The sequence below is a fragment of the Aulonocara sp. 'chitande type north' Nkhata Bay genome, linkage group LG10 (assembly GCF_057382095.1).
Source record: "Aulonocara sp. 'chitande type north' Nkhata Bay isolate Kocher_YH1m ecotype deep benthic linkage group LG10, A_spYH_male_GT1.1, whole genome shotgun sequence".
In the NCBI taxonomy this organism is placed as follows: Eukaryota; Metazoa; Chordata; class Actinopteri; order Cichliformes; family Cichlidae; genus Aulonocara; species Aulonocara sp. 'chitande type north' Nkhata Bay.
The window spans coordinates 26057529-26073069 of NC_141353.1; the positions used below are offsets into that span (position 1 = coordinate 26057529).

General features: G+C 41.1%; 1 protein-coding gene across 2 annotated transcripts in view; it reads left to right on the plus strand.

Moving 5' to 3' along the window:
- jade2 (jade family PHD finger 2) overlaps positions 1 to 15541 on the plus strand; it is a 235657-nt gene that overhangs the window by 67717 nt on the left and 152399 nt on the right. For both annotated transcript variants that reach the window (XM_086309289.1, XM_086309291.1), the window contains exon 4: positions 3833 to 3990. In XM_086309289.1, coding sequence (XP_086165415.1) covers positions 3833 to 3990 — 158 coding nt within the window. The remainder of the gene's footprint in view (positions 1 to 3832; positions 3991 to 15541) is intronic.

Genomic DNA, 15541 nt, shown 5'->3' on the forward strand with positions numbered 1-15541 from the left:
TAGGGAATAATGGTGGTAGGTTAATAAGGAAGATCATTAGTTGGCATGCAAGCTGTCTTTTCTGTGTACAGGATAACTAGCATCGAACCATTACAGTGATCACGTTTGAATGGATGAACAGAAATGAAATGTTCATCTACCTGTCGCACCAGATGGTGACCACTCCACAAAGAGTCCCTTTGACTGTTTGAGTCATCTGAAATCCTGGATGGCAAAAAAAAAGTGCTTTCACTGAATGACCCTTTCAAGCTCTACAAACATTCTCACCGAGGCATCGATATTGGTCTTTTATCCAGCCGCGTCCAATTTACTGTTAAAAATCTTGGTGTTTTTTATGGGTAGCTCCTTGACTTTTAACAATCAAACCAGGAATGTTGTGAAGGTCAGCTTTTATCAGCGGAGAATCATCACTAAGTCAAAGCCAGTGATGTAGAAACAGTTATCGACGACTTGGCACCTCTTGGCTTGACTGCTGCAGCTCCCTGTGTGTAGGATTGACAGTTTCCACCTTGATTGGAGATGGTTCAAACTGCAGCTGCTCAACGCTTAACCGGTGCAAAGAAAAGAGAGCACATCACTCCTGTTTTCACACAGCTCCACTGGCTACCAGTGAAGTTTAGAATAGACTTTAAAGTTGTATTTTTTTTTTTTATAGAGTCCTCCATGGATTATCTCCACAGTGCATTGCAGATCTTAAACTCAGTATTTTGCCTCCAGGTCAATGAGTCCATCATCCCAACAACTTCTCTCAGTGCCCTCCTCTCGCCCAGGCAGCTGGGCCTTTGCTGTTATTGGCCCCAGGCTCTGGAAAACTTTTCCTTCCGACAAAAGAACCTGCTCAACAATTGAGAATTTTAAATAAACTCTAAAGAGCTACCAGTTTTTGCTTTTTTAATTTTCTTTCGACATCTGTTGTTTCAAAATGCGCTATATAAAAAAAAACAACATTTTATATTAAGTGTCCATATTGTTAACCATGTGCTATGGGAAGCTATGCTGTGCCTCGGTGGTTTGTTACCAGACTTTTTGGATGTTGCTAGAGGAGGTTATTGTAGATCAGATCCAAGCTAAAAAAGCCTTGAAGTCCAGTTTAGCTGTCCCTTTTCAGGTCCAGGTCCAAAGAAGAGTGGCTTCTATTGTTATCTTTGTCAGCAGAGTCAGCACTTTGCGCTGCCGTTGTTGCTTTTGTAAAGTAAACTGCTGGTCAGTAGTGGTTATGGCAAACCGGCAATCTTCTGCAGGCTCTTGCATGGCTGCAGTTGGAAGGTTGCTGAGCGTGGCCGCTTGCAGAGCACGCAGAGGAGATCATGGGCAGGTGAAGTCATAGTGGGCCTCACTGTCCTCAAAACAGAGCAGTGGATGAGCAGAAGTGGGCACCCTTGGTTTTGTTAGACTGGCATTTAGAGGATGGTCAACATTGGATAGCCACATTGCAGATGCAGGAGGTGACTGCTACGTCTTAAAGTAAAAATTCCATTCACATTGTACAAGCGAATGAATTCATCTGCGGGCTTTCTCGTGGTCCACTGGGAGACTTAAACTCCATCTCCATCCGTCGCTTTCTTGCTCATTTTTATCTCCACCCAGTTTTGCTTCTGTTATCTCTCTTTTAACTCCATTTTTCATCTTACAAGTCTGTTTTTCTTCATCGTGTCTCTTAGGTCAAAATAGAGAAGATAAAAACACACATTGGGGATGGAGAGATGGAGAGGAAGGAGGGATGGAGGGAGGGGAGGGAGATGGGGAGGTTAATAGAGAGACAGATAGAGAAGAGGAGCTAATATAGCAGGGATAAGGAGGCTTAGAAAGTAATGATAAAATGCAGAGTGAAGTCATACGGTTGATTTGGCACCACTGCGAGGGAGTGTTGCTTGTTTTTTGTTTTTTTTTATGTGTGTGTGTGGCTTTGTGTGTTTATGCCTGTGTGTTCTTGACTGATGTCCTTGACTATATGACTGATAATATCGCTGCTTCAGGTCCCTGGTAAAGCAGACGGAGAATTTATGTGTGTGCGTTCGCATTATGTGCAAGAACGATCGTGTCTGCTTGAATGCATCCACTCCCTCGTGTCCTCAAATGCCGCATCACACTCAGGCACACCTAGTTTGTTTTTGTAAAATCCTCCCAAGAATTGTACTTTTAATGATTTCATATTGGTTAATATCAATAATTTACCACCACTTGAGTTTATCAGTGTTCCACTTGCTTCTTCCTCCTTACCTTTTACTTCTTCTTTCATCTGTCCGTGTGTTTCAAAATGTTTTATTCCCCTTGCTTGCAACCATTCCTTACATCTCAGTCTGTCCCATTCAAGATGTGAGAAAGAGGCTGAATGAAAAGATGAGAGAAACCAGGAGACGCTTAAAATACACGAAACCCGCTGAGTGAGAGATGCTAGGATGCACGGTTGTAGTGAAATGACACGTCCCTTCCCTCTCTGTGTCATCTGAAGTAACATCAGTTGATGGTGTCACATATGGTTCACCTTCAAGTTTGTATTTGCACTAAAACGTAATGCACTGCAATTATTTTTAATTGCAGAGGGAAGAAGCACCGACTGTGTGGTGCGCTGCTGGAATACTGGAGCAGCAAATCCCGTCCCTGTCATCCAGTAAAACTTTAAAAGGACTCCAGAGTCTATGACCGAGTACCCAAGAGAGCCAAAGACATTAAGTGCAACAAAATCTGGGATTTATACTTTACTAGACAAATGCATCTCAGTGCCGTTGCACATCTGTTCTCAGTGTTGTGTTGCCTGATCAAATGTTACACCAGTGTTTAGTGTCAGGCAGCCGTCAGCAAAAGAAATGCAAAAGATGCATAATTTTGAGGCCGCAAGAGATTTATGGTAAATCTGAGCTGGGAAGTCAAACACAAGCCTGACATTTTGTTGTTGTAAGTAACGGCTTTATCATGAGCAGTCTGAGCCTACAGGCTGTGAGGATCATTGAGGATCACTTAGGCCCTGAGACAGGGCTTGACTGACTGGAGGCTACTGAGGGAAAATAGATTGCATAACATGGCATCAGTCATTGTGAAAACGGTCTGCCTTTGGAACCGCACCAGGCTTCCATGTTTTTGGGGTTTTTTTGTGTCACAGGTTATCTCTGGCCACGAGCATTGTTTTCCTGTGCATTAGTTGCAGTTTTGGAGTTACATGCTGGCTTTCTGTTTAAGTAAAACCCAAGAGCTGTTGAAGATATTATTCGTAGGACCAGCTTTCAGATGAACTGGGTAGTTTAAAAATGTGTTGTTATTGTGGGGTTTTCTGTGGGCCTAATGGTTGCACATGCTGTGACCAAACTGGTCTACAGTTTCATTCCCAGCTGGGGCTTTTGCTCTGTGTTCTAACCTTTTTTCTACCCTGACTTTGTCTCTCTCAACACTGTGCTAAAAATGACATATTCAAGAATTGTGCAAGAGAGTCAATAGTAAGTGTTAAATACAGTCTACTTTGAGGTGCTGTATAATATTTAGATTTGTAAACTCATATCAATATAAAGATTTATAAGATTTGTTTTTGCTGAAAGACACAGGCAGAAATTAGAAGATTGAAGAAAATAACAAAGCAGGGCGAGACTGTGTTAAAATCACAAACCATGCATAATATGGGTCACTGGTTCAGAAAGATATCTGACTCTGGATGCTTCCCAGTTTTTCTTATTGATGTTCTGTTGTGTACATGTAAACATGTGCCATTTTGCAGTAACTCACAATATTAAAGAATGATTCTGGATCCAAAAATCCCTTTTCAATTGGGCCAAGTCCCACCTTGGTAAAACCTAGCCAATCACACGACCTTCTTGCATTTTTTTTCTCTTCTTCTGTAAAGGTATTTCGTACTGACTTCATCACTGCCATGAAGCTGCCGGACTCAGCCCAGCTCGGCCCAGACGACTTCTACGTGCTTTCAGACCCTTGGAGACAAGAGTGGGAGAAGGGAGTGCAGGTCCCAGCCAACCTAGAGGCCATACCGGAGCCTGTGGTCAGGTAGGAAATACACAGAGAACACACCGATAAACACCCAAACCCATGCAGTAGTTTGGTATTTAGTACCAAAGGTATTTTTTCTTTTGTTCTCCATTTCATTAAAGCCTGAAAGGCAGATTTAATCTGCATTGCTCTTGTAAGCACTAACAGCTGCCAATGGGGACATGAAGTTGCTGCCTTTAAAGAGATCTTGGAAAAGTTTTGCATTTGAACTTTTGTTTGGCATGACTAATTGTTTTTCTTTTTTCTTTTTGGAATATTGTTAGATTGTAGATTTTGTTGCAAAGTTCATACAACTGTGAAAATTAAATTTGCTAAGGTAATTTTGATAAGCTCTTGTAAATGTGGCTAAACGAGCAGACGAGATGCCTGAAGTTCCAAAGAGCTTTTGCTGGAATGATTAAAAATAACAAACAAAGGGCAATTTTTTTTTTTTTTTTTTTTTGGGGGGGGGGGGGGCAATTAAAGTGTAATAACAGGTGTGGGAAGCCTTTACATAATTACATTTCTTGCAATTACACTAATTAGCAATACATTTGAAATGGAAAATATGCACACTCACTCCTGCACACGGAAATCTACAAAGGTATAAAGTGAGACGCTTTAGCTTTCTGTGCTTCAGTTCATTCATCCGTAAACAAACACACACACACACACACACACACACACACACACACACACACACACACAACATCAAGCTGGTAGGCAGATGTGTACAGGCATGCACTTTGACCCACTTACATTCACTCCCATACTGTAAATTAGTCGCCTTTTTCTCTTTCTCCCTCTGTGTGTCTCTCTTATGGCGGTAGTCTCTCCAACTCTCTAGTACTACTGCAGCTGCTTCACGTGCCCGTGTGGTTTGTTTGGTGTTCTAGGAACTAATAAAAATGCTCAGACTGCCTGGTAATGCCTGTTGCACAGACATGCCATACTGTGAGGCCACACACGCACTGGCAAGCACACACAAGTGTTCAGTCTTTTTGAGAGACGGAGAAATAAACGAGTTATCGAGTCATGACTTATCCTCTTCAAACCTTCTGCATCCATGAATGCTTCCCCCCCAATTTACATGGCTCAAGAACCCCAGTCGCAGAAAATTATTAAACAAAAATATAGAGGCAGTGGGGGTTTTTTTGTTTTTGTTTTTTTACAGGAACATGGAGTAGGTGAAGAGGTGACACACATGTTGGTTAGAGGAAAGCAAAAAATTCCCACCATGGTAGATGTTTCTCATCTTTTTTTGTTTTTTTCCACTCTTGACTCAAGTTAAAAATATTTGTCCACTATTTAAAGCTGTTGGAGGCATTTTGTTTGTTCTAAATTGTTTTTAATTATTCAAGGGCTAAACTGGAAGAAAAATCACCATCTTGCCCCAAGTTTATCAGCGAGAGGTCCTAGGTCTGAATCACGGACAAGCCCCCAATTAATGAAATGGAATATCTATGGGGGACTAATGCAGTACATGAAAAACTCCTGTCTACTTTAAATCCCAAGTAGCCACAAGAAAAACTTGAGTAAATCAACAGGTGTTGTATTTATTAAGTAATAGTTTCAGAGGAATGGTTTAGGTTGAGCCTTTTGGAGACCAAAGATAGAGAGGCAAGGCTGAGATAATTTAGACATAGTGAAAATATTGGCCAAAGGATGTTGAAAATGGAGCTGCTAAGCAGAACGAAAAGAGGAGGATGTCAGAGAAGATTCATGAATGAATGTAGTGAAGAGGGACATGCCGAGGGTTGGTGTGACAGAACAGGATGCTGGGATGGGGTGAGATGGAAGCGTATGATCTGCTATTACGACCCATAAAGGGACCAGCCAAAAGACGAAGACATAGTAGTTTCACAAATTCAGGAGTACAAATCAATGTCAGAATGAGCCAAGGCCAAAATAACAAACAAGGAAAAACTGTCTACACTCCAAACTGAGATAACTTACTCATAAGAAACAAACCAGAAAGCAACAGCAGTGGCTCACTACCTATCATAAACAAGAGAAAACTATTCAAAAACGTGGCAGCTCAGCCTTATCCACTCCTTTAAATGCAAATCTTAAAATAGAAGTTGGAAATAGACCCAAGTGTTTCTGGGGGGAAGTTGGAAAAGTGAATAATCCTCTACCCAGATGCCATCTTGGCTCCTTATGTGTATGATAATCATGTTGGTGCCAGTCGCCTTTGAGCTGTACATGGGCCATACCATATCGAGGTACCTACACATTCAAATTAGCTTATTCTTTTTCACACTATTGAGATGTTCTCCCATGTACTTTAAATGGATTACTTGTAAGTCTATGAAGGTGCATCAGCATGTTAGAGGACTTATTTGCACACTAATCATTATGTTATGAGTAAATTGATTTATTTTAAATTAAATAACCTCAATAATTACTTGCTGTACCGATTGTTTAGCTATTTGAGGCAATAACCTTTTTCCCTAGCTGTTTAAGGACTAGACTGGAAAGAAATCACTGCGATGCTCGAAGTTCAGAAGTGGCTGCAGGTCAGGAGGCAGCAGGGATGTTCACAAGGCTGGGGGTTGATTACAAGCTCAGTCTCTTACCTGTATCACAGTGTTGTTTGGCAACACTCTGAACACCCATTATATTATTTTGCACATTCATGGTCGCCATGAATAGAATTGAAGTAATTATTTTTCATTAACCATTCAGCCACTCCCTTATAAATAAAACAGAAATTTTTAGGATCATGACAGCAGAAAAGGGAGTTGGAATGGTCTAATGCCATGTCTAATAGCGATATCTCTCAGTACGCAGTTTTGATAACAAACAGTTTGTCTTTCAGTTTTACTTTCTTTTCAATTTGAAATCAGACAAAAGAATGAATGAGTCTGACTGCAGGCAGAAGACAAATGTTATAAATAATAGAACAGGAAACGGGAAAAAATCTGGTCATCTATGAGGTTTGACAGGATTGCTGTGCCACCCTTACTGTTTGCATTGCTTACCAGGTTAATATCATTTGTGACATATACACACACGCTCTTGCTTATAAGCAATATGGCGCTAACAGATTGAACAGGGCCTGGAGGCAGAGAGATAGATGAGCATATTGGGAGAGAAAGAGAAACGCATAAAAGAGATAGTTGAGGATAGATGGATGCATGCGGGCATATCTATTATCTTGTATGTGATAGGACGAAGAAGGGATTTACTGTGACGCTGAAATGGAGTGATGATGGATGAATGGTGGGATAGTGTTAAAGAAGAGTAAGTGTGAGTGAGCTGATGGTCTCTGTCAGAGCCCCTGACGTTCATCCTTTTTTTTCCCCTCTCGTGTGTCACTTTGACGCCCCTCGTTTTTTCCTCTTCCTCTTTCCTATCCTTTCCTCTCCACACTTCGTTCTGCGATATGCTTGGTCTGAAACTGATCCCTGTGATTTCCTAGGTTTTACCCATATACGAGCCCCTGCGGTCAGGCAGAATCGGTGGTAGGAGAGCTTATTTTCACAGAGTAAGTGATGATGATGCTGAGACATTTTTTAGGTAAAAGGTCACAAGTAAATGCAATTACCAGACTGTAAGGATACCTCTTTAAGCTGTCAGTTTATGCAGCTTATCAACATAAATCACTGCTATTAGAACATTTTTAGTTAGAAATGACTTGTAAGATTGTGGGAAAATAGTTGTTTTTTTTTGTCTGCTATTTGCTTTAGTGCTTTTATGGGCAGCTGTTGCTTTGTTCGTTGTCGCTTGAAAGGTCACCAGTAAACAATGAGCTTCTTCTGTCTTTTAAATTCATTACAAACAAGTTAATAGCAGAGGTTGTCGCCCACGTAGAACAAGACATATGGCCAATAAGGCTGTTATGGCTTGTCAGCTGAAGAAAGATTAAACATAAATTCCATAGTAGGTTTTTTTTTCATTCTCATTTGATAAATTTGATAACAAGTATACATTGTATAGCACACAAATATTTTTAAGGAACTCATTCATCAAAAAAAGTACTTACAGCAATAACTACTGCAGGGTTACCATTAAAAATTAAGAGTGATGCTTGGGTGTTTCTATGTCAAATTGTAAACAACACAAATTCAGTTAGAGGAGCACAGTCTGTGTTGTTAAATATAAACAGCAGCCTTTTAGTTTAGCTTAGCAGATCACTAGCACTTGGAAGGAAAACTGGCTAACAGATAGTAGGAAGATATTCCTATAAGCACCAGTGTTTAAGAAAAATTAGAATTTCACCGTATGAGCAGATATAGCCCACAGACAACTATTTCCCAGAGGGCTGGGATATAAGCAGACCTTATAAATATAACCTGTAAGGTTCTGAAGGGAAAACAACCCTAAAAGGGATTTTTAAGGCTGACATGGAAATTAAAAATCAGATACAGATTTGGATACTGCTCCCGCACTAAAACGCAGTTCACCTTTTGTGGCCTCGCTGTTTCACTGATTTTTTTGGTGCAATTTTGCATGATTTTTTTTTTCCACAGCTCGTTGTTTTCTGCATCCTGATTGGCTGTAGACCATTGTCAATCCATCTCGTGCCGTGTCTCCAGTACAGTACAGAATGCGTTTAGCTTGCAAAATTTATACAAATCTTCGATCGCTAGCAGTGTGACTCTAAAGTGCCGTACTGTATGTTTGTACGTTTTCTCCCCAACAAACACAACAATACCGTAAATTCCGTATTGTTTTTTTAAATGCTTTTAAAATCCTAAAATCCTACCCTTGTATACTTTTAAAATTTGAAATAACCTGGTGCCCAGTTACTTAACAGACCTTCTCGACGTGTATTGCCCCAAGACAGCGCTCAGATCCTCTAATCAACTGCTCTTAGTGCAACAAAGGCAAATCAAGTTGGCTACTTTGCAGATTTCACCTATCACGGGTTATTTTTAGAACGTAACTACCGCGATAAACGAGGGACCACTGTATATTGGTCGATCTTTTCGTCACTTTCAGACAAATAAACAGATTTCACTAACATTTGCTATTTGTAAGCATTAATGAGCCCTTACAAAAAATAAAGTCTGTGGCTTAAAAAAATTCTTTGTTATTGTCAGAAATCTTAGATTGCTCATTTATGGTTTGCCCAACTCTGCTCAAATTAACTATGCAGCAACAACACTCATAACGTGGTTAAAAGGCATTTCTCTTATGTCTTCATTCTTACATTTTTATTGATGTTTCGGGTGTGTTCATTGTGAAACCTGGCCCCACCTTATCATGCGAATTCCTGAGGTCAGATGGCCCAGGATGTGAGTGGGCGTTAAGGCGTCTGGGAAGGGATCTCAAAACTGGATTATAGATGGCAGAGAGTTGGTGTCGTAAAGGGCCATCTGACCTCAGGAATTTGCATGATAAGGTGGGGCCAGGTTTCACAATGAATACACCCGAAACTCTGGCTGATTGGGACCCACACCCAGTTTCCCACCTTGGCTCAGGCGATTAGAGGATCATCAAGGGGTCCTTTTGTCCCTCTGTGGGGGGTCACTCCCACTAGGTTTATATCTGGGACTCTCCACCATTTGACCTTAGAACTGAAGAAGCTTCTTGGATGAGAGGTGAAACGTCTTCAAGCAACTTAAAGAAGTCCAGACGCTTTTCTTTGCAAGCTCCTTTGACTACGATGACCTGGATGACTGAGAACCTTCACAGACAATAATATTTTTAGTTTGTAACTTTTGGTTGTGTTTAGTTATATGTAGCCCTATATGTAGGAGTGGGTGTGTTGTGTATTTGTGTTGCATTTTAAAGTGTGACTCTATAAGTGGCCACCAGAGGAAATGCATTTTTCAGCCTCAGGTGTGAGCTGCAGGTATGTGATGACACTATTAATAAATTACCCCAAATATCTTTTTAAATTAAGTATTTTATGTTGGTGCATATCAACATATATACTAACTAAACCAATATATTGAATTGGTAAATGTTTTATCTGGTGACTTCTTTATTCTCATTTTCTCATGTTAAAGTGGTTTGGTTAACTCCATAATCAGAATAAATCAGAGGTAGAAATTACCTTGTTTCTTGCTTTTCCTTGCATCTCGACATCCCTCCCTCCCACAGCCTTCCAACCTTCCTCTCTACCTTTCGACCTAGTCGAGCCGAAGGCGCAGACACATTTTTCTTTTTTCTGTTTTTTATGAATAATGACATCATCTCCAAAAATTGTTGGAGAGGAAAAGAGCTGCAGGCCCCGTCTGGCTTTGACAACACTCCTCTTCTACATTTCCCTCTCTCCTTGGACCATATTTGGCTGCTGTGGCATGATTTTCAGTAAAACAGCTGTGGCATTTGGTGAAGAGGTCATTATGGTTTGATGCTCTTTTTCTGCACCTATCTTTACCAAAACACAGCAGGAAGGAAAATAGATAGCAATTCTCAAGCCCTCCTTGCTTCTCTGTGTCTGTCCTTCACCGCTGCCTTCTTCTATCTCTTCTTTTTTTCTCCTCATTTTTCTCTTTTCGCCGTCTCGTCTCCTTTCTGTTCATTTTTATTTTATTTTATCACACACTCCCCCTCCCTTTCTCTTCTCTCCCTCTTTCCTCTCTCCTTCTCCATGGTTTTGTCGGGACTGAGTGGAAGTAATTAGCTGTTGCGTAATACTGGCTATGTGCAGATAGTGAACCAAGCTTTGCCAATGTCTGGACAGTCTTGGGTCCCCAGTGGCAATGCTAAACCAGAGAGGGAAATAATTACACATGCACATGAGAAGATCTTTTCCTTTTCACAAAATTTAAGAATTGGGATAGTGGTTATGTTATTTATTACTTCATTTTTCCCCCTTGGACCGGTGGCCAGGGTGGTGAATGTGAACCCGTTGTTTGCGGTTTGGCGAAACATGTTGGCTTTTGGTGCGCCGTGTAAAGCTGCGGTCACTGAGAGCATCGCATGGAGAGAATCCTTACCAGAGTGGTTTACATGCTGCAAGACTACAGCAAAGATTGATTATGCAGATTTGTGTGGGGGTTTTTTTTAAGTTGCTTTTGTTGGAGGGAATCGCTCCTCACTTGGCACATCGACGTGCTACAGATTTAATTTATTGACGCGATTGCTTAACTTCAAGAGTCCATGGAAGTCCTGAGATAAATGTGTAGCTTTAACTGTCAAAACATAATGAGATACATCATGTGGAGTGCATTGGTGGAATATCAGTAGGTCAGGTTTCGGGCAGCTTTGATCATATGCAAATCTTGGCTCTAATATGTAAAACCTGCAACAAGCTTGCAGCCTTATTCAAAGGGGATGGAGGGTTTGAACCCAGAAAGGCTGTAAAAGCTGTTGTCAGATAAAGCAGGAAGGCAGTGGTGAGAATAGATACCAACGATATCTGTGAAATTCCTGCTCAGACAGACAAGCTTGTTTTTTTTAATTGGCTTAAAGTTTCCTCATTCAGAGCAATCCTGAAATATTTTCCACAGAATGAAAAAACCTTCAAAACTACTCACCTGTTGATGCTTTACATTCCAGAGATTCTTGAAGATGCTACCTGCATCTGAAGATCTGCTTATTTTTTTTGTGCTGCAACCATTCTTGCATAGAAAACATAGTAAGGCTGTGTTACACAACAGAAAAACAGCTGCAGACTGAAACCGAGTCCACTTAGACTATTAGCCTGCGTGTGTTATGACAGTCTGACAGCTGCCAAACACCCAACGCATTATTACTTTACATAGATGTCAGTTCGTTAGTGCAGCAGAGGAAACATTTGGTAATTTGTTCCAGAGTATTTTTGTACTCTCTGGATGGCCAAGCACTATGGACTTGGCAGGTTGGGACTGGATAAAAGTATAATTGCCCTGGACCTCCACCAGTACCACTGATTGAGTTGGAATGGGACATTAGAGAGGGGAAGCTCATATGTCAAGCTTTGCATTCAGGTATGGGTAGGGAAGGAAATGCCAACTAACATCATTTGAATAGATGCAATCAAATGGAACATCATGCAGCATAAACATGGGTTGTTACTGATTAAAACAGGCTGTTTCTGTTTCTACATAAAGAAAAAAGTCAGTCTGTTTGACTCACGCAAACACACCCTTCCAGCGGGCAAGTCAGACAGTGGGTCAGGAGGCTAATCGGCTACTAATAACTCAGTGACTGTCTCACACACACACACACACACACACTCACACACAGATAATGGATTGAAGGCAGCCTGAGGGCAGTGAGATGGATGGAGAGATGGTGAGAAGGACAAATTGCAGGATGGTGGAGATGGAGGACAGTCTAAATGTCATGTATCTCAAAGCTTCAGCTATATTTAAAGCATAAAAAGTATACGTTGACATTTGCAGATATTGCTGATTTTCTTACTCCACCAACGCTCTTGTCATACAAGGAGTTGATAAAGGTTAATAAATTTGGCTTTTTAAATAACATTTCTTTTGTTTCCACTTTTCATTTAAAACATAGGACCCAGCAAGTCTCTTAAGTTAGTATAAGAGATTGCAGATTCATCGGCTACCCGACCTGACCACCTTTTTTGAAGATTCTGCTTCTTCTTTGGAGACATTTTCCAGTTCGGTATCCTTTCCCGTCTTGGAATAAATGTGACATTTGTTGTTCCTCTTCTGTGTAACTAATGAAGAGACATTGCCAGTGAAAGGTCGGAACAGAAGCACTCATTCAAGAACATTAATAACAGGCGTAAAAAAAAAAAACTATGGAGAAAAGCGGTGGGTAGATGGCTGTGAAGTCCCTTGTGGTTTTAAACTGCCAGGCCCAGCTGCAGCTCACTATGAAAAGGTTCACATTCCTGAGTGTTGATTGTATGTGCACACGTTTCATCCAAGTATGTGTTTGTATGTGTAACAGGTGTTCACAATAACATCTGGAGCCTTGGCTCTCTGAAAAGGCTCTTTATCAGATGATAAGATGAGTAAGAGCAGCATCACCAGCACCGTCATTCACTGGGTCATCGGGTGCATGTGAAACTAATATGTTCCACACACAGCGCTGATGTTTGTTAGTAGTCTGTTGTACTCTGATACTCTCGATGCCTCTTTAACTTGGTTAGATGGATGAATGCACATCTAATGGGCTGATGTATATGTACGTGTAACATGGTGCTTGTCGTTCTGGGAAAAGCTGCCTACATAAATGACCTTCAGAATTAATATGTGACAGAACAGGTGGATAATCGAGGCACTTTACACTGTATAAATGTGTAATTTGTAATTTACTGCCTACTATGTCTTCATGCAGTGTCATTAAGATTAAAAACACTTAGCTAAAAACATTTGCAGTCTGCCCCTTCAAGACAGTTAGGAGAAATTATACATTTTACTCAACAATACTTGAATACATTTCCTTCCTGGTGTGTGTTTCTAGTGCTGTTCATTGTGCATGCATCTGTCCGTTTGGCAGCCGAGACGAAAGAGTAACAGGTTGGACCAACTTGTGATGTGTAGTACACAATATCATCAAAACGTGGAGATCCTTTCAAACAAGCCATACTTGTTCAGTCTTTTTCTAATTGTGCTGTCCTGAACTTGAACATTTAACCTGCTCTTTGAGGCGTGTAGAGTCTGAGATGTAGTTCTTGGGTTTTATGTAGATTCTCGGACGGTCCAACCTTGGCGTAAATTTGCTGAGACATCCACTCCTGCACATCTGAATGCTCCAAACTGCCAAATCTTCTGCTTTAATTCCTATGGAAGCAGTGAGGATGTACTTAGTGTTTAGCTGTATATGACAGACATATGTAATTCCACAAAGAATATAAAGTTGTGCTATATATCAAAGAGGAAAAATCTGTAAATATGGGGATATTTTATATGTGACTTTCTAAGTACAAACTAGATCATTTCCTGATGTAAATGGCATGCAGGAATGAAGAGATAAACATCCAGTGACTTCGATGGATCACTTATTGACCCATTGATGGACTGTTAGGGTTATACCAAAAACCACAGTATCTCATCACTACATTGCTATGAGGGGTTAAGTAGCATATCTCTCGACCGCAGGCTGATCTGGTTGCTTTTGGCTCGGTGAGTGAGCGAATATGAGAACTGTATTTCTTTAAGTATAGGCTGAGGAGCCAAACAGGGCCATTGCTGTCTGTATCTGGTAGGTCCTCATGACAAAGCTAATAGCATGTTACAGTGAGAAATAGCTTTTGATGTCTTTCCTCGGGAAGGGGTTTAATAAACTTCCCACTGAGGCTGGAGGGGAACCATAATGGCAAATAAAGAAACATAATAATACATGCTCATTTCTGAATGAGTTCACCGAGTCACTGGGTACATCTTTTACCACAATGGAGACTATTCTCAATAAACCATGCCTGGTTGTTTGAGTCATTGGCTGCCTGAGTGATTGGCCAGGTTGCTGGCTGACAGGTTTATTGACTGACTGATTGGCTGGTAGATTTCACTCTGCTTGCCACTTGCCTGATTGGTGTCTCCCTGGCTTTTTTGGTTGAAAAAAAAAATGGAAGTATGATCACCGTGTTGTTTTTTGCAAAAAACCCCAACACTGCCTACTCACTACTTGACTGGGTCAGTGGTGCTGTTGCTCACCACATTTCAGGCTCTTTTCCTGAATGGCTGACCAGCCCCGTGACTGCTTGCCTGGGTGGTTTGTTTGTCAGATGCCTGGGAGAACAGCCACTTCCTTGACTGATTGAATGGACGAGTAAAGGGTCAATGAGTGGTTGCATGAAAATAAGAACAAAACCCTCTGCTCTCGCATTACCACAGCGTGCGGCTGGGTCTCTGGGTGCTTTATTAATCACATATAAGACAAGCAGCCTTGTTTGCTCACTGATTGCAGTGACTGAAATCTGGCAGTCTGGATGAATTTTCTTTTTGTACTTCTGGCCAGTATACAAGCAAGCAGCACAATGGCGGTCTGAGTGTCCCATCTTTGACCACTAATTTTAGTACTGTATTGACTGACTGGCTGGCCGACCTCTGTGGAATGACAGAGCTGAAAAGCGGACTAAATGACTGGTTGCCTGAACGGCTGGCAGGCTGACTCTCACACTGACTGATCATCGGCCAGAGCTGAGTTAGCGGGTGAGTCACTCTCCAGTTAAACCCATTCACCTCAAGCGGCTTGTGGGCAAAAACTGGCTTAAGTCTGGGGACTGAAAATTTAAACATTTCACTTCTAAACAACAGGTTTAACTTGCTAAGGTGTGTGCATGTGTGTGTGTGTTTTGGAATTGGTAAAGCAGATTGCCAAACTCTAAATATGCTGGCAGATGCCTCTACATTTCCTACCCAGAGATTCAGTTGGCAGTTTTTGATTTATTTAACCTTTTTTTTTTAACCAGGCTACTGTTATTAAGTGCCATTGACAAAAAACTAATTTGAAGGCTCGACTGAAAAACGCAATGACTAGCCGGATAAAGTGTGAAGTAGAATCAGTCTGAGTTGATAAATGAATGCAGCTTTTCTTAAATTACAACGGGGTAAAAGCATTTCTGTGTGTGTGTGTGTGTGTGTTTGCTCTTGTGTGTATGAAAGCAATTTCCCTGTTCACAACACAGCATGTGTGGCATGTGTGGCTGGTGGTGTTTACTCCAGGTTACCCTTAGGCTGAGTGTGGGTAGATTTTGTGTGTAGATTTT